The 27,804-nt window shown below is 34.9% G+C and overlaps 1 protein-coding gene across 2 annotated transcripts in view; it reads left to right on the forward strand.

Moving 5' to 3' along the window:
• Positions 1 to 4,210: 4,210 nt before the first annotated feature.
• The window catches only part of LOC120522888, a 42,047-nt gene continuing 18,453 nt past the window's right edge, over positions 4,211 to 27,804 (forward strand). The window contains exons 1-3 of one of the 2 annotated variants that reach the window (XR_005632529.1): positions 4,211 to 4,335; positions 14,407 to 14,697; positions 17,366 to 17,511. Coding sequence is in view for 1 of the 2 variants with exons in the window: in XM_039743648.1 (XP_039599582.1) it covers positions 4,215 to 4,335; positions 14,407 to 14,697; positions 21,171 to 21,273 (515 nt within the window). In the remaining variant the exon portion in view is untranslated. Of the gene's footprint in view, positions 4,336 to 14,406; positions 14,698 to 17,365; positions 17,512 to 21,170; positions 21,274 to 27,804 lie in introns of those variants that run through there. The other variant, XM_039743648.1, reaches the window with a different exon arrangement.

Genomic DNA, 27,804 nt, shown 5'->3' on the forward strand with positions numbered 1-27,804 from the left:
CAATGGCATTGTTATTTCTCTGTTTCTCTGAAATGTTTCGTACAGATGGATGGGTCAGAATTGCCTTAAATTTATGCACATTCTCCCATCAAGTTTTCTTTTTATTAATACTGACTGTTTGAGTGGGACATTTCCATACGCACATTTCAAGCCTCTTTTTGTGTCTCTGGAAGTTTAACAAATCTGACCCTGGTAGCTGTTAACTTTGAGGAAAAGGAGGGGAGAACTTTTTGTTTTTGTTTTTTAATTTGATGTTTTTTGCTTGCAGTCTTTTAAACTTTTCTACTAGTACTTAACATTTGTCTTATAGAATTAGGAGTTTACCTTTACCTGGAAAGTTTGTCACAAAATTGACAATGGAAACTTGACCCATACAAATTCTGTGCAGCAGCATATCACAAAGGCAGGGAGGTTTGCTGGTTTTAAAAGACTCCAGAGTTGACGTTCTAGAGATCTCCAATCCTATCTAGCCATCTAGAGTCACCATCAAACTCTGCATGGTTTAGCAAACTGCTGACTCTCTAGCTCCTTGGGCTAGAGTCTCTTACAGGGCCACTTGAGGGGTTCTTATTGTCTTTTAAAGGGACATCTTCGCAAACTCCTTCTATTCTTTATTGTTGCACAGGCCAGCCAATTAACTTTATATTATATTTTTGAAGTAGACAGCATCTCTTTCAAATATAAGCCATCAAGGAAGGAGGTTTTTATGAATTCAAACATCAAACATAACTGATACTGCAATGGTTTTATTTCTACAGTTTTGAGGTGACCTTTTTAATTTTTCGCTCTTAAACATATAAATAATATTTTACACTACTTTGACATAATTTATTATACCTACTGTCCTTCTGTGTCTGTAGTATCTGAATACCCAGTCTAAGCCTATTGTAATCCAATGATTACTATAAGCTACTGTGTGTGAAGATTCCTTCATGTATCTCCCACGCCAGCTAGAAAGCCCCCATATACAGTATTTTCAACTACAACTCTTTATAATGGAATTAATTCATCAATGTATTTCTACCTTTCTCTGAAAGGTTACATTTTCACAAGTTAACATGCGTAGTCTGTGCAGCTCTTTATGACTTTTCTATTGTAAAATAGTCTGTTGTGCCATATCCAGCTACCTTAATTAAGTATAAATTAACTTTCTTTAGAGACACTTTTTCTAACATGCTTTCTAATCATAACATTTTGCTTTCACATGCCTTTATTACTGTGCCTGAAAAAGAGCAGTTCAGAAAAGACCAGGAGAAAAAAAGGTGTGGTAAAAATGAATTTAAAAAAACAAACAAAAAGGTTATTATTGTTCTGACTAGACTACAGGGTACAATGGAAAAAGACAAATGACTTGACACCCAATTCAAATCTCTTTATTATCAGTTTATTAAACATTGAAAGCCACAAACCCTAAGACTGTTATATCCTGCACCAAAACACCATACATAAAACAAATTTCGATTATAAATTAAATGTAGCAGAAATGTGAGATCTGAAAATAAAAAGTTAGTCTAATAATCCAGGCCATACAATATACAACAGTTTTCTTGTACAGACACAGACTCAAAAAATCAGCAAACACCATTTTGTCTTAGAATTTTTTAAAGTAAGCTATGAAAATAATAAATGAACTAATGCATCTCATTATCACTCTTTGTAACCTTGAGGCCCAGAAAAACCTGATATTTAAAATACTTTTCTATTAACAATGCACACCATTTGTATATTCTATTAAATGTAATGAAAATAAGATACTGAACCAATGCTGAAAAGCCACAGGGACCAATACTTATATTTATTCATTAGTTCATATTTTATGAAAAATGCATCATCAAAAACGTGTTTTACTCATTGCATTTGTTCATTCTTTAAACATTAACATTATATATAATAAAGACAGTTTTAGCCTAAACCATAAATATAATGTTTTATGCAGGTATGTACTTTATGAAAATTTTATTCTGTTTCTGGCCAGTTTGCATTCTTCACACAGCTCCATTGCTACTGTTGAAGACAACATTAAAGGCCACATGCAAAATTAATTTAGTATAATGCGTGTATTCGTTCATCATTGAACAAAAATAGATATGCATTACCTGAAAGCTGTAAATAGACTCTGCTTTTATCCAGTTTGCAATCTCCGCAAAGCATCAGTGCTGAGTTTAACTTTGATCAAGTGCATACAATTAAAATAAAAACAATTGACAACAGAGATAATTGATGTAAACAAAATCGATTGTTGCACACACCACTCACTACCAAAATTTGGTAAAGATGACTTTACAATTCAGTATTACAAGTGGAAAGAAAATGATAGGTTTCCAGTTTGATCATTTTATTTTGAATGTCCGGCCATCCAAATTAGTAATGCTCATGTTCTGAATCATCACCAGCATGAACGCTTCTTACCCGACATCTTGCTGGACAAATCTGTTATTTTTGTGCAGCTTTCAACCTCTTTTTCTTTCTTTCCCGTTCCCTCTCTGCTCCACCTGTTTTCTTCTTTGACTCCATTTCAAATTCTTTCTAAATAACGGTGGCATCACTACATTAACACCAGTCTCACCGCACTATTCTTCTGTGTTGTGTTTGAACTGCCACAGTTGAAATGTTAATCGTTTTATTCTATTTCATTAATTAAAAAAAATAAAAAATAAAACAGTTTGTGTAACCTATTCAGTCACTCTCTCATCATAGTGCTAAGGTTTAACTGTCAGAGTGCGAGAAATGCACTTTAAAAGTATTTGAATAAAGTAAAAACAAGACACGTTCATTAACAAACTTATCATGAAATAAAGAACAACAGGTACATTTAAAAACACAAATCATTCCACTCACATATGTGTTTCATTAATAAAAAAAATAAAATAAAACATTTCGTGTAGTCTATTCAGTCACTTTGAGGGAAAAGGAAAAACAACATTAAAAATGTGACCATACACTACACTTCATTAAAATTTGAAACAAAAATAAAACAAAATAAATACACAGTAACAAATACCAAAACCCACACAACATCCAAATCTAATTCAAAGTATATTATAAACTTTTAAACAATCCTCATATATAACTTTAATCACAAAAGCACCATACGTACGCACCTCTCATCATTGCGCTCCTGTTTAACTGTCGCACGAGATACACGCAAAGTCAAAACTTAACTTGCACAAAAACAAGAAATCATCCAACCAGAAACCAGAAAAGAAACCCTCCAACATTAAACTGAAAGGATTCATGTCCACTACAGAGCACTAACGCCTGCTCGTTTTCCAGTATAATAACATTATATAATTTCACCATTAGTTTATTTCACTGGTTGCCCTGAATGCCAGGCCAGGCCGCAGGCAACTGGGAAAGCTCCCGCTGATTGTAAGCGTAAGTCCGTCCCTGTTCACATCTCACCTACTTTAGTCATTTGTGTATCTTGAGTAACTCCTGAGTAAAATTGTATCAACCCATTCAGATTGCAGTTTTTTCAATAATCACTAACCTTATGGTGCGGAGAAATTAATTTAGAAAGGCAGAGATGGGCAGAACTGGCCTTTTGTACGTACATCGTATTGTACTTTATATGTAAAAGCATATGTTTACTATATAATGTTTACTATATATTAAACAGATGTTCATCCTGTACAAACAAAATTGATTATTTCTCAACATGTTAAGGCACCATAGTGGTGTAGTGCTTAACACTGCTGCCTTCACAAAAGGTCAAATGGAAGTTGCCATTCAGACTAACCTATAAATTTTAGAAATGTAGAAAAAACTTAAGTACCTGAAGTAAAATAGATAAGAAAAACTCCACACAGAAAAAGATGAAACTGGCACTTGAATGCAGGTCCTTAAGATGTTAGGCATCGGTGCAAACCCTTGTGCCAGCATGCCATCCTCTTTATGGTATCAAAGAATATTAATTGCAAAATGGATTGATAGGCATAAAGGCTCCATCATTTTAATTACTTTTATGGATCTGTGTGGTATTAGAAATGTACTTCAATGCTGCTTTATTTGTTTTCAACATATACTGTATTTATTTATTTATTGGGCAAAGTTTCTTGCTTTCATCACTTGACCTAGAGGAGCAAACAGCAGGCTTTGTGTTTGTGCTTCTTATGTGTACTTTTTCTTCAGACTACAAAAACAGAAAATGAGTGTAAGCCACAGTTTCCTCTTGTGAGTTTCTTATTTACTGTATTTGCTTTAGCAAGCACCAAATGGACAGTAAGAGCATAAGCCTGTCAGAAGAAATGGTCTTGCGATTTACACATTGGAAAAAAATGTTGTTAATGTTGTTTCTGATTGCCTGTATAATGTTGTGTGGTCATTCAAAAAAAGGTAAGAGAATTACAAAATCCATCTTTATTCATTTCTGTTAACTGCACCTTAAGTGTCAAATTAAAATGATATACAGATGTTAAATCTTATCCAGATTGTGTTTATAATTATGGCTTTTTTAAACCATGGAAAATTTCTTCTGTTTTATAAAACTTCACATTCTTAAATAACTGCTTTGCCATTTTGATAACATTATTCTCAAGCTATCGACATTATGCTCTGAATTCAAAAGAACCCTTGCAAACTGTGTCAATTAGGACACCCAGAAACCTGAAAGAAACCATTTGATTTCATAGTTTAATTACTGTATTTAATTATTTGTTAAGTTGAACTTGATATAGTTTAAATACAGTGCTTCTTTTAACAAATACTATGTTACATGTAGCAGGCAATTCAGCTTTCAAGAGGTTTTGAGATTTTAAGATTTTGAGAGTTTAAAACTTTTTAAGATTTTAAGTACTATGTACATGCTATCATTCAAACATTCTGTAATGAGGTCTTGTTATAATCAGACAAAAATTGACATTTTCATTAAAATAAAAACATATGCAGGAGGAAAATGTGATACACAAGACTTCCATAACAGAAAATAAAATTACAAAAAAAAAAAACTTCCACTGCTATGTAGATTGTGTGCCTATAGTATCTGGGGTGTTAAAACTCTCCCATTCACTTTGAATTTGTGTTTTACATATTGATAATATATTACACAGTAAATGTTACATTTTCTATTTTCTCTTCAAAAAATGGTTTAAGTATTAAATATTATTTATAACCCAATATTATAGTAGTATGTTTACATTGTCATGAGCATGAATGTGTGAGTATTTCTAATTTTCTTATTGCTAAAAAGCTATAAATATAAATGTTTAAAAATTTGCTTTTTTAAAATTTAAATGTTGAATATTTCTTTGCTTTCTGACTGCATTTACAACAAATATCAGTTCAGATATTACACTACAATTACTCTGAAACGGCGTCATAAGTGTATTAATAATCCTTTTCCTTCCATCCATTTATCCATCCATCATTTGTATTAATAATCCTTTTCCTTCCATCCATTTATCCATCCATCATTTGTATTAATAATCCTTTTCCTTCCATCCATTTATCCATCCATCATTGTAACCCACTTATTCAGCTCAGGGTTGAGGGGCAGCTGGTTATGTGGCATAAGGCAGGAGCAACTCCCGGACAGGGCGCCAGACCATCAGAGCAATTCTAGGTCACTAATATAAAAGTTACAATAGAAACCAAATTTACAGTAGAAAGTAAATTGAAATGTTCATAAAACGTCAGTTGTTTTGGCATTGTTGTATAGTTTACACTGAATTTGGTGACATTTCTGGTTTGTTGCAGTAGCAGCATATATTATAGCAAGGAGTCTGAAGTAATATAGTCAGTGTTGCTTTTATTTGTTTGCTATTTAGGGCAATGAAACATGCAGACTAGTAATAATTAATGACTGCTGTTCATAAAGTTTAAATCACAAACATGTCTAACTTATGTCAGTCCTGGCCACATGTTAACCAAACTAAATACGGCCCTTACCATGTTAGAGAAGCTTTTACTTCAGGCTGGCCATAGAGAATCATTGCCATTCATAATAAAAAAAAAACTGAAAGCCAAAGGAAAAATGTTGTTGGTGTTTATCAGTGAAAAAGAGGCTGTCACGTTGCACGTCTTTGACCTCTATATGCTACCAAAAGGCAAAACCACACTTGCAGTTTGAGATCACCAATGAGGAAACAGACCCCACATGTGACAAAAGATAGGAGAGGATTTTATTTGAAAAAAAAAAATGCATCAGTCAGATCGAGAATTTTGCAGCAAAAATATTCAAAAATCAGGGAAATGTTTAACAACATCTTTATATTGAAAAGCAAATATAAAGAAAATAAATCTGGTAATACTACCAAAAAGCAAAGCTTGGAAAATCCAATTCTCTAACTCCTGTTTAAAAAGAAGAAAAAATAAAGACAAAATGTGTCTAGTAACTGGGATTAAACCCAACTGCTAAAACATTTATTAAAAAAACAAAAGTTATATTAATCTTTCTTACTTAAATCACTCAACAAGTACTTTTAACTCTCACTGACCTATTTTCTTTTGATGCTTTTATAGTCATCAAATGAACAAATACAAACCCCCATAATGCTAGTCCATCTCCTCCCACCAACTGGTGAGGAGTCATTTAATGAAATGAAAAATCAAACCATGGATAATTGAAAACCATCACTACTAATGGCAAGTAAATTTTAAAAGCATATAATACAAAAAACTATAAATACTATGTTATTTTATGAGCTGTTGTGTCAGTTTGTATCGGGTTCCTATGAGTCCATGCATATCATGGTAAATAAGCTGTTGTGGTTGAACTTTTACCTGCCAGTTAGTAGTTATTTATACTCTTCTTACTTTGAAATCCAATCATAACCACTGATCCAGCTAAATCAAGACTGAAAAATGTTTCCATATGGATGTTTCTGTACAAAATATTGAAGAAACACAGACACATTCTTGTATAAATGTATTTTCTCTGTTTATAAAAATATTATTTATCAGCAATAGGAAAGAAAAACAAAACAACACCTTGTGATGCTGAGTGTCTGTGTTCAATCACCTAATGATATACCGCAGCACCAAAGAGTATGAAAAAAAATACATGTGATTTTATTCTCTTTAATTTAAATATACCTACTTTTGACCATATTGATAATTGTAGCTTTTTTAATGATTGGTTTAAAAGTCTATAAACCTCATATTGCTTTTACCTATACATTGCATTTTTTACGTATATCTATTGAGTAACTAGAAAAATAATAATAAGAAAAAGTTCACATTTGCAGAAAGAAAACCATTCTTCAAATTGAGAAGTTAGGAATATTATTTCTCCAGCAATGGTTTAATAAAACAAACCATAATAATACATTCAGTTAAAAACACAATATCAATACATAAAGCTACATGTCCCTGATTGGCTCACTGACTGACAAGAAATTCTTGGCTATTTTGCAGACAACCTAAGAAAAATGGTTTTCACTAGTGAATCAATTTCAAGACAGTGAGTGCCACAAAAATGTATCTGCATAGAATAAAGTACTTTAATCGTGAACAAATGATGATGTTTCCCATATACTGTAATAGTAACAAACAGCCATCTTAGTTTTGGGCCCATATTTATCAAGCAACTCAAAAATACTCCTAGGAATTACATTAAAAGTCACACTAGGATAAGGATTTGTTCTACCTCAGAGTAGAACATCAGAAGTATTTACAAAGCATATTAGTACTAGTCTCAGTGAGGAGTAGGACACTATGCTCAAGAATAAATGATGTCATAATTTAGTACCCCATGCCGTAAATTAATACTCATGAATACGTTTTGTAGCTTTCTAATATTAACACTGAAGCTTTGCAAGATCATAATAATAATAATAGTAATATAGTAGAAGAAGGAAAACATAAGATAGGATATTGCACTAAGCTGCAATAAATAGTGCTGCAATGCGGTATCATGAATATTATTCAATCGAACATCAAGACACACACCAAATAAGAGCTAAGCCTGATAGTGGACGAGTTTAATTATCAGTGAATGATCCACAGTTTTACTTCCAGAATAATCACCTTCCCTGTGTTATTGAACACGAAAAATTCCTCATAAAGTAATAGTTACTGAAGCTAGCCACTGCTATTCCTGCACTGTTACTGAAGTTGCATTCACCTTTGCACTGTTTATGATCATCTCCCAGAGATGCATGCCATGCCTTTCTCTGTGATACCCCTTTATCTTCTGTGAGGTTCTATTTATTCAATGCCATGGGAGTATCCTTCTGCCTTTTTGAACCTTATCAGCTAATAAGGTGTAAAGCACCTTATGCAGAGCTTAGCATACCTGTGTGACATTTTGCTGTCAATCACCCATCCAGCACCACTTATCTTCAGGATAATATGCTGGCTATTACAACACAATTTTCACCTATGATAACCCATGTGTTGATGCTGTAATTTTGCTTGTGATTCACATATGTGTGCTCATCCACACTTGGAGCAAAGATCATTATGCGCATACTGATTTACATGACTGCAGATTGCTTTAGCATTACCTCATGTTGGAGTCATGGGGAAGTGTATAAATCTGCATATCACCACATGTGTTTTAAGGGCTTTCAAAGTTTTGAGCAAAATTCACAAATGCTTGTTTGTAAAATAACCAAATTATTGCTATTGTAAATCTGTTCCCCATGGCCAAAAAAGTGTAATATTGCAAACAATGTAACTTCAGCACTGCATGGCTTTTGGCTTGATCAATCAGGTAATGTACAAGAATATTATAATGTTATAAGTATTATTCCATCATCATCAATAAACCAATATATTTTTTATGAGTTCATTGTTATCTAGTGTTTCCAAAACATTCTGCCTTTTCTGGGATGTGTGATCCAATCTCTACCTAAACATCATCTTCTGGAGGCTCCTAAAGATTTAGGCCAGCTCAGGAGCTCTCCTGAATCCTGGTGAAGTTAGGAGTAGTTTCTTAACTCTGGAAAGCTGATAAAATGATTTTACTCTTACTTCTAAAAGTAGGGCTAAATTTATATCACTTTGAGATATTTGAACCAGTTAAGACAATTTTCCTATTCTGAGATGTGTGATAAATACAGGCTATGGTCCAGAATAGCATAACTGAAAATCATAGCATGTCCATTACAAGCCAACATCTTTGTGATTGAAGTCCTTACAGTGTCTTTTTTTATATTATTTTTATTCATGTTTTATATGTTTATATGTTTAATTGAATCTTGGAAAGTGAGAGGATGTCTGAGGAGTGGAAAAAAGTGTACTGGTACCAATTATTAAGAATAAATGGGATGTGCAGAGCTGTAGTAACTACAGGGGGATAATGATTGCTCTGAGGGTGTTGATGGAGAAGTATACTGAAGGCCAGAAGGAATCACATTGCGTCTTTGTGGACCTGGAGAAAGCATATGACAGGGTGTCTCATGAGGAGCTGTGGCATTGTATGAGGAAGTCAGGAGTGGCAGAGAATTATTGTACGTAAGAGTTGTACAGGATATGTACAAGGGAAGTGTGACAGTGGTGAGGTCTAAGGTGAAAGTGTCACTTTCAACTACGAGGAGAAAAGACTTTGAGCTGCAAATTTCAGAGGTTAAATTGCAGTAAGAAAGCTCTTTGCTAAAATGGTCAAACCTTTTAGAACATCCATATGTTTCTAGTTGGCATTGAAATTTACACAGTGTAATGTCTTAATATACTGAAATTAAAGGATACAAGGTGACACTTGCTTACTTGAACCACTGTTAAGTTATGCTTGAAGCTGTTATCCTGTGAGATGCTCAAGCTATTGACTCTCAGAAATGTGTGTTTTGATTCTGTCTGTTTCATGCAGTTTCCAAGTTTCTTTTGATGGTATAGTAAACTTTTTTCACTGCTGCTTTGGCCTTCTTTTCAATTTCTCTCAAGAGAAAAACCAAGCAAAATGACACCTTTTATTGGCTAACTAAAAAGATTACAATATGCAAGCTTTCGAGGCAACTCAGGCCCCTTCTTCAGGCAAGATGTAATACAGAAACTGGACTACCCTGTGTTTATATACACACTAGGACAAGAAACAACATTGGTAAATCTTTAAATGAAAAATCTTAAATGTAAAAAGTTAATAGATTCATTCAGGCTAAGATTAATTGAACAAGAGAGAGAAGAACAATGTATGGTCAAGATCTTTAGATAAGATAACTCTCCAACAAAGTCCTTTGAAGTTTATGATGAGTTTTTCAAAACAATATGGGTCTGTAGACAGGTTATCTGTGTCAGTCTGAGAGATGCAAACAGTCTTCATATCTGGCTATAAAACTCTTGTCTCTATTCAAGCCATGTTGTAATGTATTAAATTTGAACATGAGTTTAACTTCCCATTCTTTTCTCTCTTGCTGTGTTTTGAAGTTGCCCATAAGCACTGTGATTTTAAAGTCCCTCTCACAGTGTCCATGGCTGTTGAAGTGGGCCGCTACAGGAACATCTGTGTTGCCATGTTTAATGTGGAATCTGTGTAAATTCATTCTCTGGCGGAGTGTTTGTCCAGTTTCTTCCACAAAGAGGGCAGTGTCAGGACATTTCATGCAGAGAATTAGGAAGACCACATTACATGATCTGCAGGAGAATGATCCCTTTATGTGATGTTCAAGTCGGCAGTGTGGTATAACTATACGGTCTGTATTGTAAATGTGGGTACACGTTTTACATCTTTTCTGTAGGCAGGGAGATGTGCGATTTTCTGTCGGTTCATTTAGGGAGCTTTGGACAATTAGTTGCTGAAGGTTTGGTGGTTGTCTGTAGGCCAGGAGGGGAGGTTCAGGAAATACATTTTTCAGTGTTTGGTCGTTGTTTAGCATTGGCTGAAGTGTTTCAAGATGTGGGTTGTAGGTGGCAACAAGGGGGATGCGGTTCTTGTTGGCTCTGTTTTTATATTCCAGAAGGTTGTCTCTGGGTATGGCAGTAGCTCTTCTTATTTGTCTGTCGTTTTGGGGGTATAACCTTGTCTGATGAAATCTTGTCTGAGCTCAATTGAATATAGGTTGAAAAGGATTTGCAAATCATTGTATTCTGTTTTTATTTACGTTTTACACAACATCCCAACTTCATTGGAATTGGGGCTGTATCTATCTATCTATCTATGTTGTTGACCTATTACTTGTTCGCTGAAAAACACCTTTTTGTATAACTTTGAAAATTACTTTTTTTCAGTTTTTGGTACTTTTAAGGTTATTCTCTAGACTTAAACAGGCTAAATTTCATTAACTAGAAAATATAGGTGTTCTAAAAAGTTTCCCCAGTAGTAGGTGTTTATTTATATGTATATTAGCACAATGAAATACCAATTTAATAACACTGGCTTAATGGAAGAATGGTAAATCATGTGTTTCAGTCGCATGATGTATTTATGATACATCAGATATGCTTTACTTCTAGAATCCTAACTAGGAAAAGAAAATCCGAACACATTTCTCCAGTTCTGATGTCACTACACTGGTTATCTGTGTCATTCAGGATTGACTTTAAAATTCTGCTTATGGTTTATAAAGCCTTAAATAATCTCGCCCCATCTTATATATCGGAATTTCTGACACCTTATATTCCAAATTGTAACCTCAGATCCTCAAATGAGTGTCTCCTTAGAATTCCAAGAACAAAGCTTAAAAGAAGTGGTGAGGCGGCCTTCTGCTGCTATGCACCTAAAATCTGGAATAGCCTGCCAATAGGAATTTGCCAGGCAAATACAGTAGAGCACTTTAAAAAACTGCTGAAAACATATTACTTTAACATGGCCTTTTCATAACTTCAATTTAACTTAATCCTGATACTCTGTATGTTCAATTCTTCATAATAACTATTCATGGTGGCTCTAAAATCCGTACTGACCCCCACTCTCTCTTCTGTTTCTTTTTCCGGTTTCTTTGTGGTGGTGGCCTGCGCCACCACCACCTACTCAAAGCTTCATGATGCTCCAACAATGATGGATGGATTAAAAGGCAGAAGTTTACGTAGCCATCATCATCAAGTCCTTCCATGAGAACCCTAAATCCAAAGAGGACTGTTTCATTTATGTTAGGTAGAATGCCCAGAGGGGACTGGGCGGTCTCATGGTCTGGAATCCCTGCAGATTTTATTTTTTTCTCCAGCTGTCTGGAGTTTTTTTTTTGTTTTTTCTGTCCACCCTGGCCATTGGACCTTACTCTTATTCTATGTTAATTAATGTTGACTTATTTTATTTTCTTACTGTGTCTTTTATTTTTCTATTCTTTATTATGTAAAGCACTTTAAGCTACTGTTTGTATGAAGATGTGCTATATAAATAAATGTTGTTGTTGTTGTACTTCCCTCTTTCTTTGTGGTTCTTGTTGCCTTTCTTCATTGGACATTCCAGCCCTATTGAGGACTCCGGAGAATATGACACACGGGCATATGCCAAACAGTTTATTATTTTACGCGAAACTGGTGTTTGCTCATTAGACATTTGAATTTTCTCGAGTATGCTGGAAGACATTGCACCTGAGCAAGGACACAGATGCCAGGTGGACATATTCTCATTTGATATACAGTATACACGACTTGACCTTAAACTATTCATTTAATGGCAAAAACTAATTAAATTACATGTAAACCCTAATTATTACTAGTATAGAATGTAATTACTCAAAATATTTACCAAAATATTGTAATTCATTTGTCCTTTCATGGTCTAATTGACTATAAAGTAAAATCACAGAAAGAATGATTGGAAAGTGTAGAGTAAACTAGTATGGTATGTACTGTAGAATGAGCATTACAAATAATTAAAAGTCTAAATATTTATATGGCACCATCTGCTGATTCAAAGTGACAGTGCAGTTGAAATGAGAAATTGAACAAGAAACGTCTAAAATGTGCTCTATCATTCTTCGTGTATTTGGATTTCAATATTTTCTTTAAGGTACCTGCGGTGGGCTGGCACCTGCCCGGGGTTTGTTTCCTGCCTTGTGCCCTGTGTTGGCTGGGATTGGCTGCAGCAGACCCCCGTGACCCTGTAGTTAGGATATAGCAGGTTGGATAATGGATGGATGGATTCTTTAAGGTACTTTTGAGCTTCATGTCAAAACTCATGAACTGTTTGAATCATGAATTCACTAATAGAAGCAATAATAGTTCCATGCATGGAAATTGTTTGTTTGGTTACTTTGAACAGTAAATAATTGAAAGAATCACTAAACTTGATTAATATTATTTCTCTCTAATCACCTTTATATAAAACAACAACTGACAGAATAGTCTGAGTTAATTCATTATTGTATGGTATTGTTACTACAGTCCACCAAAAAGTTCTTCCATTAAGGACACCAGATACTACCTCCAGGAACAAAGCTACACATGGTCTAACTATTAAACTTTTTAATTAATTGTTTTTGCAATACAAAACAATAAATTATTTTCACTGTCCAAAATTTCTTAAATATTTATCTACTTCATGATATTACGTGAACCCAGGCACTTCTTCCCATCAGATACCGATTTATTATATTCAGTTTCTTAAATTTTTCTGGAAGGTATGTGTGTGAACTTCGCTCTTTCTGAATAATCTCTCCCAGTAAGAAGATGTCCATCTTCTTGGCTATATTAAAAAATGGACCCCAAGTCAGATCTTACCTACTCTTAGTTAGTTTAACCAGGTTACCTGCATTCACCCTTTACTGTGGATTTTTAGCCATTGTGCCTTTTTAGCTGTAACTGTAATATGACAGACATTGAGACAGTGCAAGAATACATTGTATAAAATACAAATTAAGTGTTTATTATAAAGGAATGTTTCCATAATATGTACATACTCCTCAGAGTCAAGTACATGGTAAGAAACCAAAAAACAGAGCTATTAACATTTTTGCAGCTTGCAGTATATTTAAATTTAATTGGGTATTTGATTTGTACAAACCAGGCTGGTACATTAGTTGGCACTGCTACCTCACAGTTCTGAGAGACTGGTCCCAACCACATCAGTGTCATATTCAATATTAAGTTTGCACATTGTCTTCACGTCTGCATGACTGCTGTTTTTTCCTCAGAATATCACAAACTGGTCCTTTGTAATTATGGTAAGTGTGTGTGTATAGGTGTAAATACTGTAGGTGCCATATGGAGTCCCATTCAAAACTGGCTTGTATTTTTTGGCTGATGTTGCCAGGATAGTCTCCAGTCATACCAAGGCATACAATTATCTCCTAACTTTATGAAGTGAAAGGAAATATGTGAGTCAGAAAAAGGAAAGCTGATGGAAAATATTTTATGTGAAAAAATGTCTTCTGCATATTTTTCAACATTTCAGGGAAAGTGTTTCCTTTTTAAAAATGTTTGCATTCCAGATTTTGATAATTTGTAACAAGATCATAAGGTAATGTTGCATGTTCACTACATATAGTCAAGTATTTAAATGTAACTAGTAATATGGTCTTATATGCAGATAACCCAGTTATTTCCTGTTTGTGATTATAATATGTTTTTTTTTTTCCTGACTTTTAGAAACCATTCAAATGGAATTTGGGAAGAACATTTCTCTCATTTGTTCAAATCATACATGGAGTGAACTAATCATGCAAAAATGGACCATTTGGAAGTTAGGCGTAGGGAATTGTGATATTGCTGTGCACTATAATGGGACTATGGTAAACAACTGTACAAACAACCCAGTTTATGTAAACTCCATTAATCCACATCTTTCAATATCTAACTTTGAATCTAATTATGTTGGAAAATATTCCTGTGAATATACTTTCAATGGAGGAACAGATAAGATAGACTACTATTTATGGGGTAAGTTAAATATTCCCATAGCTTGATCCCTTTTATGTATACATCTACAAAGGTTTATGCATAAATGAAGTTATGTTTACTAAAAAAAATGACAGTATAAGTTAAGCTACCTGATTTAAACTGTTATGTTTACTATGACACTGAGCATTTTTAGCATTATGAGGGAATATGTGTGCATGATATCCTAATGGCTAGTTTTTACTTTGTGAAAGAAGATCCACTTGTGCCATTTTATTCTGTATAGGACAAAAGCTGGGTTGTAAGATTGTACAAAGGCACTAGAAAATCGTATGGTCATTCCAGTATAACTGTGCTGCCACTGATAGAGCCAAATAATTTTGTGGATAACCCCAGAAGTAGGTAATGAAGTGATGCAAAGGAAAAGGAAGGGCAAATGGGGATGCTTGTGTATTGTGTAGCAGTGCCACGTCCAGCAGTTGGCAGTCAAGTGGCTTATATGTTATTCATGGACTTCTGCTACTTATTGGAATAGGCAGGAAACATGGCCCTTTAGTAGAACACTGGGGCTGATGATTGTAGAAGCAGCTGGGGGAACCGAGGGAATGATGGAAGCCTCCAGGAGTTCCCAAGGCCATTCCTGATGCCACATATCATCTCCAGGCAGTTTGCAGTTAAGTGTGGAGTTACAAGGAGAAGGAGGACAAGTACTTGACTGGCGGGCGAAAGAAAGGCGGTGCGTTAGGGAAGAGGCAGAGAGAAAAGGAAAAGGAGTATAGTGTGGTGTTGTACTTTTAGGTGTTAAAATAGCAAGCCATCCCATCTATTAAGGTTAAGGTTGAGGTTGAGGTTCAAAACCAGTAAAGGTACTCCCAAAGAGATTTAAGGTTTTTCTGTCATGTCTTTGTGTTTTGTTGATCTTTGCCCGTTTACTTTGTTAATATATATATATATATATATTTATATATATATATATATATATATATATATATATATATATATATATATATATATATATATATACTGTATAGTATATTATTATTTATAAGGCACAAAGCCCATAACATTTGCAACTTCAAATACCATCTTTTATAATGAGTACTTCTTTTAAAAAGAATAAGAACAGAAGAAGTAGAAGAAAACTGTGTCCAAAAGCAGTTAGTCCATTACATTTTTTGTATTAAAACAATGAATAAAATAACAGGTATTTTGATGATGTTAACTACCTTTCAGCTCTGCAATGACCCTGTTTCTTTAACTTAACAAAACACTCCTGGAATTTTAGCCCTCACAATCTTAAATAAAACATATATTAATAAATAAGTAATACAGGATGACTGTAATTGGAGGGCTACTAAACCTCTGTCACACAGAAAGGTAAACATTGGATGTGATGCAAAAATAAACAGGAGCTTGATTTCCACCATAAGACTGTATTAAGGGCTGTGTTTCCTTGAAATTGTATAAAACAAAAGAGATGAGAAAAAGAAGGAAATGATGAACCCACAAAGATTTTTTTTTTTTTTTAATTGTAAGCTTTTCTTGTGAAGCATATATTTTAAAGTTAATCTAAAGTGGAGCAGCTTACTCATGTTTAATTCATATCAGAAAAGGTAATGGTGTTGATTGTAAGGAACTTGGATATGGCATATAAGAGGGACTTCAAAAAGTTTCCACACTTATATATTTTTGTTGTAAATGGTGAAGGCGGGAGGAATACTAAGTGGGCATTAAAAAATTGGTACGATTCTGGGAAAATTGCATCGCAAACCATGTAGAAAAGTGATGCAATTTTTTTTTAAATTCTTAATAAATTGTGTTAAAAAAAGTGTGGAAACTTTTTGAACCTCCCTAGTATATTATTGTCACCCTTCTTCTCAGAATGACACCAAGAAATATACAAACATTGTGAGTTCATTAAATGCAATATTGAGAAAATAGTGAAATATCATTGTTTATTCACTTGATTTTGTACTTACTATACATTTAACGTTGTTCATCACATCTGAAATTTCTGAAGCTTTTGCTTTCAGTCTGTATTTTTAAGTTTCTTAGGATATGTCTTGGAACCTTTACCTTTTTTTGCATGTTACCCACCTTTACAACTTCAGGTACTGATGTACTAACCAGTCCTGTGTTACCCCTTTTAGATCTATCCTTTGTTCAAATGGATTTCCTACAGTAAGTGTTGACAGTAAATTGCATATAAATGAAACTATATACATTTTCATCAATCAGAGCAACTTTATACTATGTGCCAAATCTTGCTAAAACATTGTTGGCTTCCCACATCCTCTAAAAACTTGAATTGGCCACTATATGTGAGTATATCAAATTTATAGCTGTACAGTAGTTGTTCAAAGGGAAGTACCTTTAATACTTTGATTATCTAAAAGATACAAATTATGTAAACATTGCCTCACCTTAGTTAATTTACAGTGATCTTAAATTATTCATGGTAAAAAGTGAATTTAAGGTACACCTGATGAAACCTGTAAGGTCTAAAGTGTTGCCTCTCTATTCTTCTTTTCTTTTGTTCAGCATGGGATTAATCTTTATTTTTTTATTTTTATAGATGCATGCTTATGAGGCCATTCAAAAATTAATTCAAAACCATATAAAATATGACAACTCTTCTGCTATAATTTTAACACATTATTTTGGTAAAAAGGTATATTCTAATGTTTTATTAATTTACTTTTTCCATCAGGTGTTGATTATATAAACCATACATTTGGGAAAGATGTTTCTCTCAACTGCACTCAGCAAAGGTCACAGAAAAACATAAATGAAATGCAACAGCTTATCAAATATAATAAGAATGCTTGGCTGTTGGGATCAATCAAACCCTTAACAGTACTTGTCAAAAAAAAGAAGGAATTACTACAGAAATTAAAGATGAACAAATATATATTCACATACATAATTTTCAACTTAATGATACTGGAAATTACACATGTGAGTCAAAGTACAATGAAGAACAATACAAAATTGTTTTTATTTTAACAGGCAAGTGTAATAATTGAATTGTACTTGTACTTTTTTATCTTGTTAAAGGTTGTATGTTGGCGTTTATGGGAGTGTGCCTCAAACTGACAATCTGAACAGAGTGTATTGATGATTAAGTGATATTGATGATAGACTTCAAAGAATTTATTAAATTAACAAAATGAAGAAGAAAAATTACAATGAAAGGGGAAAACCAACATAAAAATCAAATAGAAAGGGTTTTCTAAATCAAAGGTAGGCAAACTCGGTCCTGGGGGGTCACAGAGGCTGCAGGTTTTTGCTCCAAACCCAATTGCTTAATTAAAAACCAATGATTGCCAATATCAGACCTAATTTAATTTGATGGCATGCTAGTCTGCAATGTAGACTGACATTGTAGATTTTGTTCCTTTCCAAGGAAATCTTTCAGATGATTGGAAGCCCAAAACTGATCATTTTCATTTTGTCACATTTCTTATCTTAAGGGTTTTGTTAAACCAAATAGTGCATGATGAATCCACACAGGTGTAAATGGAAACAAAGTTAGATGGACTGCTGGTTCTTTTGCCATTTGCATCTTATTGCTAATAAGAAGCCATTACAAAAAGTGAATGCAGCTATTTAAGACTGAAATAAGCAATTAAGGGTGTAGAACCTTAACAAGCGAGAACACTAAAATGAAGCATCAAAATGTCACTTGAGTAATACGAGATTCATCAGCAATCATTGCCTTCTCATTAAGAAACTGAGTTAGAACCAAAACCTGCAACTACTGCAGCCCTCCAGGATCGAGTTTGCCTTCCCCCTGGCCTAAATGATCAGCCAGGGTTAACAAATTCAATGAGTAACCCAGTCAACAGTAACAAAAGGCAAAGCAAAAATCCAAAATAGTCAGAAAAGTGTAATAAACTATCAACAACACTCATTGACGCTCTGTGGAACCTTGTCCTCAACCTAAAATATAAAAGGTGAGGGTGGTCCCGCAGCTGTGATGTCATGTCGGTCCCATCTGTTGGAGTACTTGCCACAAAACACAAGAAATGTAGTCAGAAGAGATACAAATGCATAACTACTAATTAATATGTAAATAAACTCATAACACACAAAATTACACAATAACATAAAACACATTCAAAAATATTCAGAATCAACAGAAAAGACCATGAAAGGGACAACATAAATAAGCCAGTGGGCAAACCCTGGCTGAAACAGGGAGGGGTAGGTGAGAGGCACTGTGGGGGTTTATTTCAGATGTGGATTTCAGTTTGAAGAACACAATTTATGACAAAAAAGAAAAATGAATGAATGGCTGAATTAAAGTTTCAGAAAATGTATATTTTTGTACCCTTCTGTTTATATATTTAATCAGAGCTACAGTAATCCCTCCTCGATCGCGGGGGTTGTGTTCCAGAACCCCCCGCGATAGATAAAAATCCGCAAAGTAGAAACCATATGTTTGTATGGTTATTTTTATATATTTTAAGCCCTTATAAACTCTCCCACACTGTTAACATTATTAAAGCCCTCTAGACATGAAATAACACCCTTTAGTCAAAAGTTTAAACTGTGCTCCATGACAAGACAGAGATGACAGTTCTTTCTCACAATTAAAAGAATGCAAATATATCTTCTCTTCAAAGGAGAGTTTGCATCAAGAGCAGAGAATTTCAGAGAGAGAGAGCGAGCGTTCGCAAAGAAAAGCAAACAATCAAAAAATCAATACGTGTGCTTTTAAGTTTGCCGAAGCACCACAATAAATTGGCATTTTTAGAGGATTGTCAGTATCTTCTAAGCAAACAGCCTCTGTGCAAACAGCCCCTCTGCTTACATCTCCTCTGTCAGGCGCAGAGGACGTCAGAGAGAGAGAGAGAGAGAGAGATTAAAGCAAACAATCAAAAAATCAATATGTGTGCTTTTGTGCTTTTAAGTATGCGGAAGCACCGCGATAAAGCGGCATTTCTTAGAGGAGCGTCCGTATCCACTAGGCAAACAGCTTCTTTGCAAACAGCACCTCTGCTCACACTCCCTCCGTCAGGCGCAGAGAATGTCAGAGAGGGTGAGATAGAGGCAGAGACAAGCAAACAATTAAGCACCACACGGGAAGAATTTCTTTTAGCATTGATGAGTTTTAGTTAATATGTAATACATGCTCTGATTGGGTAGCTTCTAAGCCATCCGCCAATAGCGTCCCTTGTATGAAATCTACTAGGCAAACAAACTGAGGAAGCATGTACCATAAATTAAAAGACCCATTGTCCTCAGAAATCCGCGAACCAGCGAAAAATCCGAGATATATATTTAGATATGCTTACATTTAAAATCCACAATTGAGTGAAGCCGCGAAAGTCGAAGCGCAATATAGCGAGGGATTACTGTACAATGTTAATAAATGGAGTAATAAACTCAAGACAAGTAGATGCATCAGTCAATGTGTAAAATGAACTAATATTAATGTCATTTAATACATTTTATAAAGAAACATAAAATGATAATGCTGATTACAAGTTAATTAAAATGCATATTTTATGGGGTTTTTGTATTAATCATTTTATTTTATGGTTATTGCATGTTATTTTGTGGTTTAGTTTAGTCATACCACATTTATACACAAAATCAATATAAACTTAATGGATGCTGCACTGTTAATGGATGGCACTGTTACCTCCCAGTTATGGAGGCCTAGTTTCACAGCTCCCCTATGTGTGGAGTGGGGCTGTCCACATCTTTTGTTTTTTGCCACAATCCAAACACACACTGGTTGGCTGTAAATTGCCCCTTCATTTGAATGCCTGTGAGTGTGCTCATGAAGGTGTCCTGTAATACAGAGTAGGGTTGGATCCACTTGCAGTTAATCCTTCTGGGATTGTCCCTACCATGTCACTGCAGTGCTAAGTCTAAATAAAAACTGTTGGCAATGAATAAGTGAATGGACAAGTTAAATAAATGGCAGATTTAAAGTGTAAATTCAGACATGCACAGCCATATACTAAAGTTTTTCAAAGAATTTCTGGGCAATTGTTTCATGTCACTTCTTTTAATACCCTAGAGCCTTTGTGTTACAAGTGTTTATTTTTCTAGTTTGTTACCTGATCTTTCAGAACCCCTGATTTAAATCTGGATTCTTTTTTCTAGTTAATTATTGATTTCTAATTGCTAAACAAATTAGTTCAGAAATGGGCCTAAACAGTAATGTTATTTATTAAAATCCTTTTCACTTGTTAGTATTTTCCATGACTAATTATGAAGAAATTATTTTCAGAATTAGCCCTGTCAGCCTTTTAGACCAGTAATCTGAATTCACTTTATATAAAATGAACATCTGTTTTAAAATTTAACAGCAAAGTGCAAAATGCTAATTGTATTTCTTTTTAAATTAGTTTACTAAAGAAAAATATGAAAACAAGAATTTCATACCATTTTTAGCCTAGAAACCAGGAGCCATGGCTTTGACCTGAAAGCAGAATCTGTACAGTTACGCAGTTGTTGTTAAAGTAAGTTACATGTGGATGTAGATTTTTTTTTTGCAGGACACAAAGGTACCTCTGAGAATAATAACTTCAGTCTTACCACATATCTTTCTGTAGGCGCTGGTGTTCTCGTGGCCTTTCTTATTTTTTTGGTTTTGATGAGGTGAGTAATACATCTTATCAGGATTACCATTCAAACAAATATTGTATTATATTACCTGTGAGAAAAAAATCTAGCTGTTTTTGTGAGCATTTTAATATTTGTCTCAAATGTTACTGGACTTTATTTTAACTATTACTATAACATTATTTGTCATTTAGTAAGGGATTATTGAAATACAGGAGAATGCAACATACTGTATATTTAAATATGAAACAAATTTGATCTTTGTTAGAAATTTTAAAAATGGAAGTCCATTCAGACCTCTTCAATATGTGAAGAAGTTACACCTGTCACTCTACGCTGTTGGCGCACCTTCGACTTTGTGATTTTCTGTAGGTAAAATGTACAACCTTAATTAATTTGAAGTGACTTTCCATACCGTACAAGAAGATGATGAAGGGAGGACACTTTTAGTTGGCAAGACTTAACCTTTCAGACTGGCACACTGACCTGTAATATGGTGATTAATAAACATTCACTTTACTGGGCAGATATTTAAGCACATCAGATCACCTATAGAAAAAAATTGCATTTTTTAGAGGCACGACTGTACTGCTAATTATTTACATCATATCCCAAATCAAACATCAGGAATTGTTTTTAATATAAGGTAACAATATAAACTAAATCTTGTTTGCATTAACGTATTTTTAAAAAATTTAATTTTGGAAAAGTGTGCAAGTATTGTTAATGACATTTAATTGACAAAATGTTTTTTATTGTTTTGCATGTCTTAGTTATTGTAATTGTGGCAAAAAAAAATTACTTTTGAAAGAAGCTAGAAAATGTATGCATGGTGTAACATTCAGGTGTGCTCTGGGTTTGGGTTAACCGTTTTGTTTTATTTACTTAATCAAGGAGACAGATATCACATTTTTATTTATTAACTATTTTGTAACAGTGGAGTATATTATATGTGACTGAAATTTCCTCAGATCACCACACAGGTAGCACAGTCAGACATAAGATGCAGACACACGTACATCACTCTACTGCCATTTCAATAGCTTGGACTGACGACTGAGGATCTATTTCACAACAGGAGCAGTTGCCTGACATGTAAAAGAGGAAAATACTTTAGGCAAGATATGCAAGTTGAAATAGCCTGACTCAAGATAAATTTGAAACAGTAAACTAATCCATAACTAATCCATAATCTGCACCAGAGGTATATATTGACACTTTGCATAAACTTAATGTAATTGTCAATAAAAGCCTTTGAAACTTATTAAATGCTTGTAATTCTACTTCAGTATACCATAGAAACATCTGACAAAAAGATCTAAAAACACTGAAGCAGCAAACTTTGTGAAAACCAATACTTGTGTCATTCTCAAACGTTTTGGCCATGACTGTATTGGTCAAAAAAAATATTTCAAATTTCTCTGCTTCTCCAATGAAGTCAGAAATTATTCAAATAAATGTTTTTCCAACCACTAAATTAAACCTGTATGCTGTGCATGGCCAATTTGCTGCAATTCAGAAAAGAACTGCTGTGGTGCTAACACAATGTACAGGCAATCAGATTGCACTGATGATGAGTTGGGCAGGATGCCTGATTGACAGTAAGTTGCCTCATATGTATGTGGAGTGCTGTAGTCCACAAATTTTGGAAAGGCCTACATTTTACAACCCTGGTAATATTTATAAATGCAGATGGATACTATCTTTAAAAAGAGAGAATACTTAGGAGCCCAGTTCAAAAGACAGTGGCTGATCCTTGGCGGATCGCAGAAAGAAAGCCTGACAATGAAGGACTATCATTCATCTTGGCCACGCTATGCGATAGGTGTGAGGGGATAGTGCAGGGGTGTGGTGTTATGGGTCCACAGCTCGTGGAGTAAAGGCCATTTTTAAATAAATAATCAATGTGCTCGCGGCTTAGTGAGGGGACGTTGGGCCATAGTGAGCCGCGGGACGATCCGTAGGGTGTGGGCGTTTCTCACCTAGTGCACAGGTGAGGAACTGCCCACATTCATGATTGTCCCGTGGCTAATGCTGCAGCTGCTGTGGCCCTCGTCATTTTAAAAAGAAGCGCGAGTCGGTTGTGGGAGGTGTAAAAAAACGATCGGGGAGAAAAAGGAAAGGAGAGGACGGAGGTTATCGGGAGCAATAGAGGAAGCAGGTCGGTGAGAGAGAGAGAGCCCAAGAGCGAAGCGGACGGGCGGCGAATGCGCTTCGTGGGCAGCTGCGTTGAAGCTGGGTGTTAGGCCGACACCCAGACGTTTGTGTTGATATCGCTCCCGCTGAGCGATCAGGTAGCGGGAGTGACCAGGGAAGGCGACTGGCCGCGGAGAGGCCATTGAAAGGCAGCGGAAGTTGGGAGACTTGGTGGTGGGAATCCCCAACGTGAGCGACCTGGCCGTTGTGGGAAACCAAGTTCTCGGGACTGGGATGAGTGCCATACCGAAGCCAGGGATCGGGAGGTCTCCAGTCTCGTGCGTGTGTTTCAGGAGGGCAGCTGCAGAGAGCGTCTTGCCTGCTGCGATGCCCAAACGGGATTAGCAGGTGAGACGCTAACAAAAGAGCACCGGATTTATTTGTTATTGTTTTAAAGACTGCTTCCACAAGAAGATTTAACCTCACGTTTTAAAGGATTGTTTTTTCTATTTAATGATTTTTTAACCTCCACGTGTTCATTTAATGGATTATTTATTTATTGAAGATCTGCACTATTTATTTGAACACTTGTTTTTGTTTTGTTGATTTTTAATAAAAGCACTGTTACACTTTCTACCTTCCCCTTGCTCAGTAATTTGCCTCCATTGACTAGCTCACTCGGCAACATTATCGACGGTGTTGGGTTCAAGGGTTCCCAAACAGCCAAGGGAGCGTGGAGCCAGAACCCACATCGTCACAAGGGGTAGCTCTATCAAGTGCACATTTATTATTTTATGATGTATTTCCAGTGGCCCATAACAGCAGGAAAGTACAACTAGAGATATTTACAAGGTATGGAGAGATGGGTTGTAACTGTTAAATAAATGAGTTTAGCTGCTATTTGGTAAGTGCCAGATTTTTCCACCTCAGTGCTCATTAAAATAGAAATAATGAAACATTTTGAGATGCCAATGTAGCTACTTACTGATTTCTGTTTAAATACTGTACAGTATTTATGGGTGTGCAGCCTGCAGGTCACTTGGGCACATCCTTATTATTAGACAAGTGGTCACCTGCAATGGGAAGAGCAGGGCATGGAGGAGAAGCCTATTTGGCTAAGATCTGCTCCATGGAAGACACTAGTAGCATTTTACCAGCACTTTCTTCCACTGATGATTTAATCAGAGACATTATCTTTGGTTGCTTGCTAGTGAGTTTCAAAGCACCACTTAGATATAGGAATGAAATGTTCATTGTCTTCTAGCAGATTTCAGGTGTTCTCACACCCACCCCTCTGTTGCCTGTGACATTACAAAACATGTTACACCACTTTTTCTGTTTCTTTATCCTAAAAATGCACAAATATTCATTTCTAATTAATGTATTAGTTTTAAAAAATTTAAACAATAATTTTGTGGCTGCCTGTGCATGTCTGATTAGAAGACCCTTTCAGTGTGGAGGCCCTCTCACTTCATGGAATGTTACGCCGGTGTTTGTACTTCAGGGCCATAATGTCTCTTGTCAGGCAATATTGCATGTTCCACTGCCTCCAAAATTACTACTAAAAAGGAAATATTATGTACATTATTTTAATTTGAAATATATTTAATAATTAAGATACACATGTCATTTTATTTTTATTATAAGATTTACCAATAATGTGTTAAAAGTACAATTACTGACTGCCAGAATGATAGGCTACAATTCTTTTTCTAATCTGATTGTCGATATCATCAAATGCATATTCCAGTGATTACTGAGTGTTTCATATTTTTCTTTTTGGCACACACTTAGCTACAATAATATGGAAGAAAAATGTAGATCAAAATCATATGCTGCTTTTTATTTGTTCAGAGAAACATTAAAATAAGTAACTTTGAACATATGTAAGGATATGGTGAAAATATGCATAAACAAATGGTAACAAATTCATTAGATAAACTAAACTTGTTCTTCAAGGCTTTGGGTATATAATGATGATAAAATATTTAAACATATACAATCATAAAGATAAATACATGGCTAAAAGTTATTCATGGCATTTCTTTTTTATAGTAGCACACTTTCTTTAATGACTATCTACAAGCTAATCACACCAGGTCCACTGTTACAGCCCACAACTCTCATCTTACAAAGAAAAAAAGGAAAATAAATACTTTTTTTGCTTATTTTTTACATAAGAACATAAGACATTTGACAAAAGGAAGAGGAAACCATTCAGACCATCAAGCCTGTTCCAATATCTCATCCAAATTCTTCTTAAAAGTTGTTAAGGTTTCTACTATATGTCTCAGTAGTTTGTTCCAGATTCCCACAACTCTCTGCGTAAAGAAGTGCTACTTAGCTCCAGTCGAATATGCACTTCTCCTTAAATTCTTTTTTTTTTTTTTTAATTTTTATTAATTTTATTGCATTCCATACAAATCAATCAAGTTTTACATAAAGAAAATTTGAGTTAAGAACAAATCGATCCCCACCTCTAAGAGAGAGAGTAAGCCAAACAGCATGAAATGTAAGACCTATAAACATACCTAAATTAATAGATTCTCTGTGCTTTATGAGATTATTTTAAAATATTACTGATTAGATCCTGCCATGTTTTGAAAAAAGTCTGTACGGATCCTCTAACTGAGTATTTGATTTTTTCCAATTTCAAATAGTATAACACATCAGTTTCCCACTGGCTTAAAAGAGGAGAGTTTAAGTTCTTCCAGTTTATCAGGATAAGTCTGCATGCCAAAAGTGTAGTGAATGCAATCACAGTTTGTTTGTCCTTCTCCACTTTAAGCCCCTCTGGAAGAACCCCAAACACAGCTGTTAATGGGTTAGGAGGGATTGTGAGTCCAAGGCTGTCTGAAAGGTAATTAAAAATTTTCGTCCAGAATGATGTTAATTTGGTGCAGGCCCAGAACATGTAACCCAGTGAGGCTGGGGCTTGGTTGCAACGTTCGCAGGTTGGATCATGCCCTGGAAACATTTTGGAGAGTTTTAGTCGAGACAGATGTGCTCGATATATAATTTTGAGTTGTATAATTGTATGCTTTGTGCATATGGAGCTTGAGTGAATTCTCTGCATTGCTACTTTCCACTCCTTTTCTGATATATTAATTGAGAGATCTTTTTCCCAGTGACCTCTTGGATCTTTGAAAGGGAGGGATTGTAAAATGATTTTATATATTGTAGAGATGGTGTCTAAGTCCTTGAGATTGAGCAATATTTTTTCCAGCATGGATGTGGGTGCAAGATGAGAAAAATCGGGAGATTCTGTTTAACAAAGTTCCTGATTTGAAGATAGTGAAAGAAATGTGTAGTTGGAATGTTAAATTTGGAATGTAATTGTTCATAGGATGCAAAGACGTTGTCTATATAAAGATCTCTAAGCAAGTTAATTCCAAATTTGTTCCAGATATAAAAACTGCATATGCTTGCGAAAGAGGTGGTTCTCTTGCAGAGGTGCCACAGATAGAAGCTTCTCCGTCTTAAAATGCTTTCTACATTGGTTCCGTATTCTAAGTGAGTGGAGCACAATTGGGTTATTAGTGTATTGCAGATAACGTGTGTTTATTGGAGCACAGAGCAAGGAATACAAAGAAGTACTGCAGGATTTTACTTCTATTGTGGACCAAGCCTGTGTATGTTCTTCTATTTGTGTCCAGGATAACTTTACTTGTGATGTTTACCCCTAGGTATTTAAAATGTTCTGCAATGATAAAAGGTAGAGTATCTAATCTAATATTATATGCTTGAGAATTCACTGGAAAGAGTACACTTTTATGCAGATTAATTCAGAGGCCAGAGATCTTTTGAAATTCTGTGTGAGCTGTTAGGACTGCAGGCACAGAATTTTCTGGGTCCGATATATACAGTACCATATCATCTGCATATAATGAGATTTTCTGTTCTAGTCCTTCTCTGCTAATCCCCTTTATCTGATCAGTATTTCAACAATGTATTGCCAGTGGTTCAATGGCAATCGCAAACAGCAGCGGTGACAAGGGGCATCCTTGTCTTGTGCCACGTTCTAGTTTAAAGTAGTCTGAGCAAATGTTGTTGATGCAAACTGAAGCTTCTGGGTTAGTATACAGTAATTTGATCCATGCACAAATGTTTGGGCCAAACCCAAACTTCTCCAGTGTAGTAAAAAGGTATTTCCATTCAATCATATTGAATGCTTTTTCTGCATCCAATGATAATAATATTTCTGGGGTGTTTGATTTAGTTGGTGAGTATATTACATTAAACAGGCGTCAAAGATTTGAAGTGTCGGCCCCTAATAAATCCAGTTTGGTCTTGTGATATTACAGAGGGGAGCACTTTCTCCATCCTTCTAGCTATGATTTCAGAGAGTATTTTAACGTCGTTATTCAGAAGTTAAATTGGTCTGTATGATGCACATTGAAATAAGTCATTATTTTGTTTTGGAAAAACGGT

Source organism: Polypterus senegalus, chromosome 2 (assembly GCF_016835505.1).
Source record: "Polypterus senegalus isolate Bchr_013 chromosome 2, ASM1683550v1, whole genome shotgun sequence".
NCBI lineage: Eukaryota > Metazoa > Chordata > Cladistia > Polypteriformes > Polypteridae > Polypterus > Polypterus senegalus.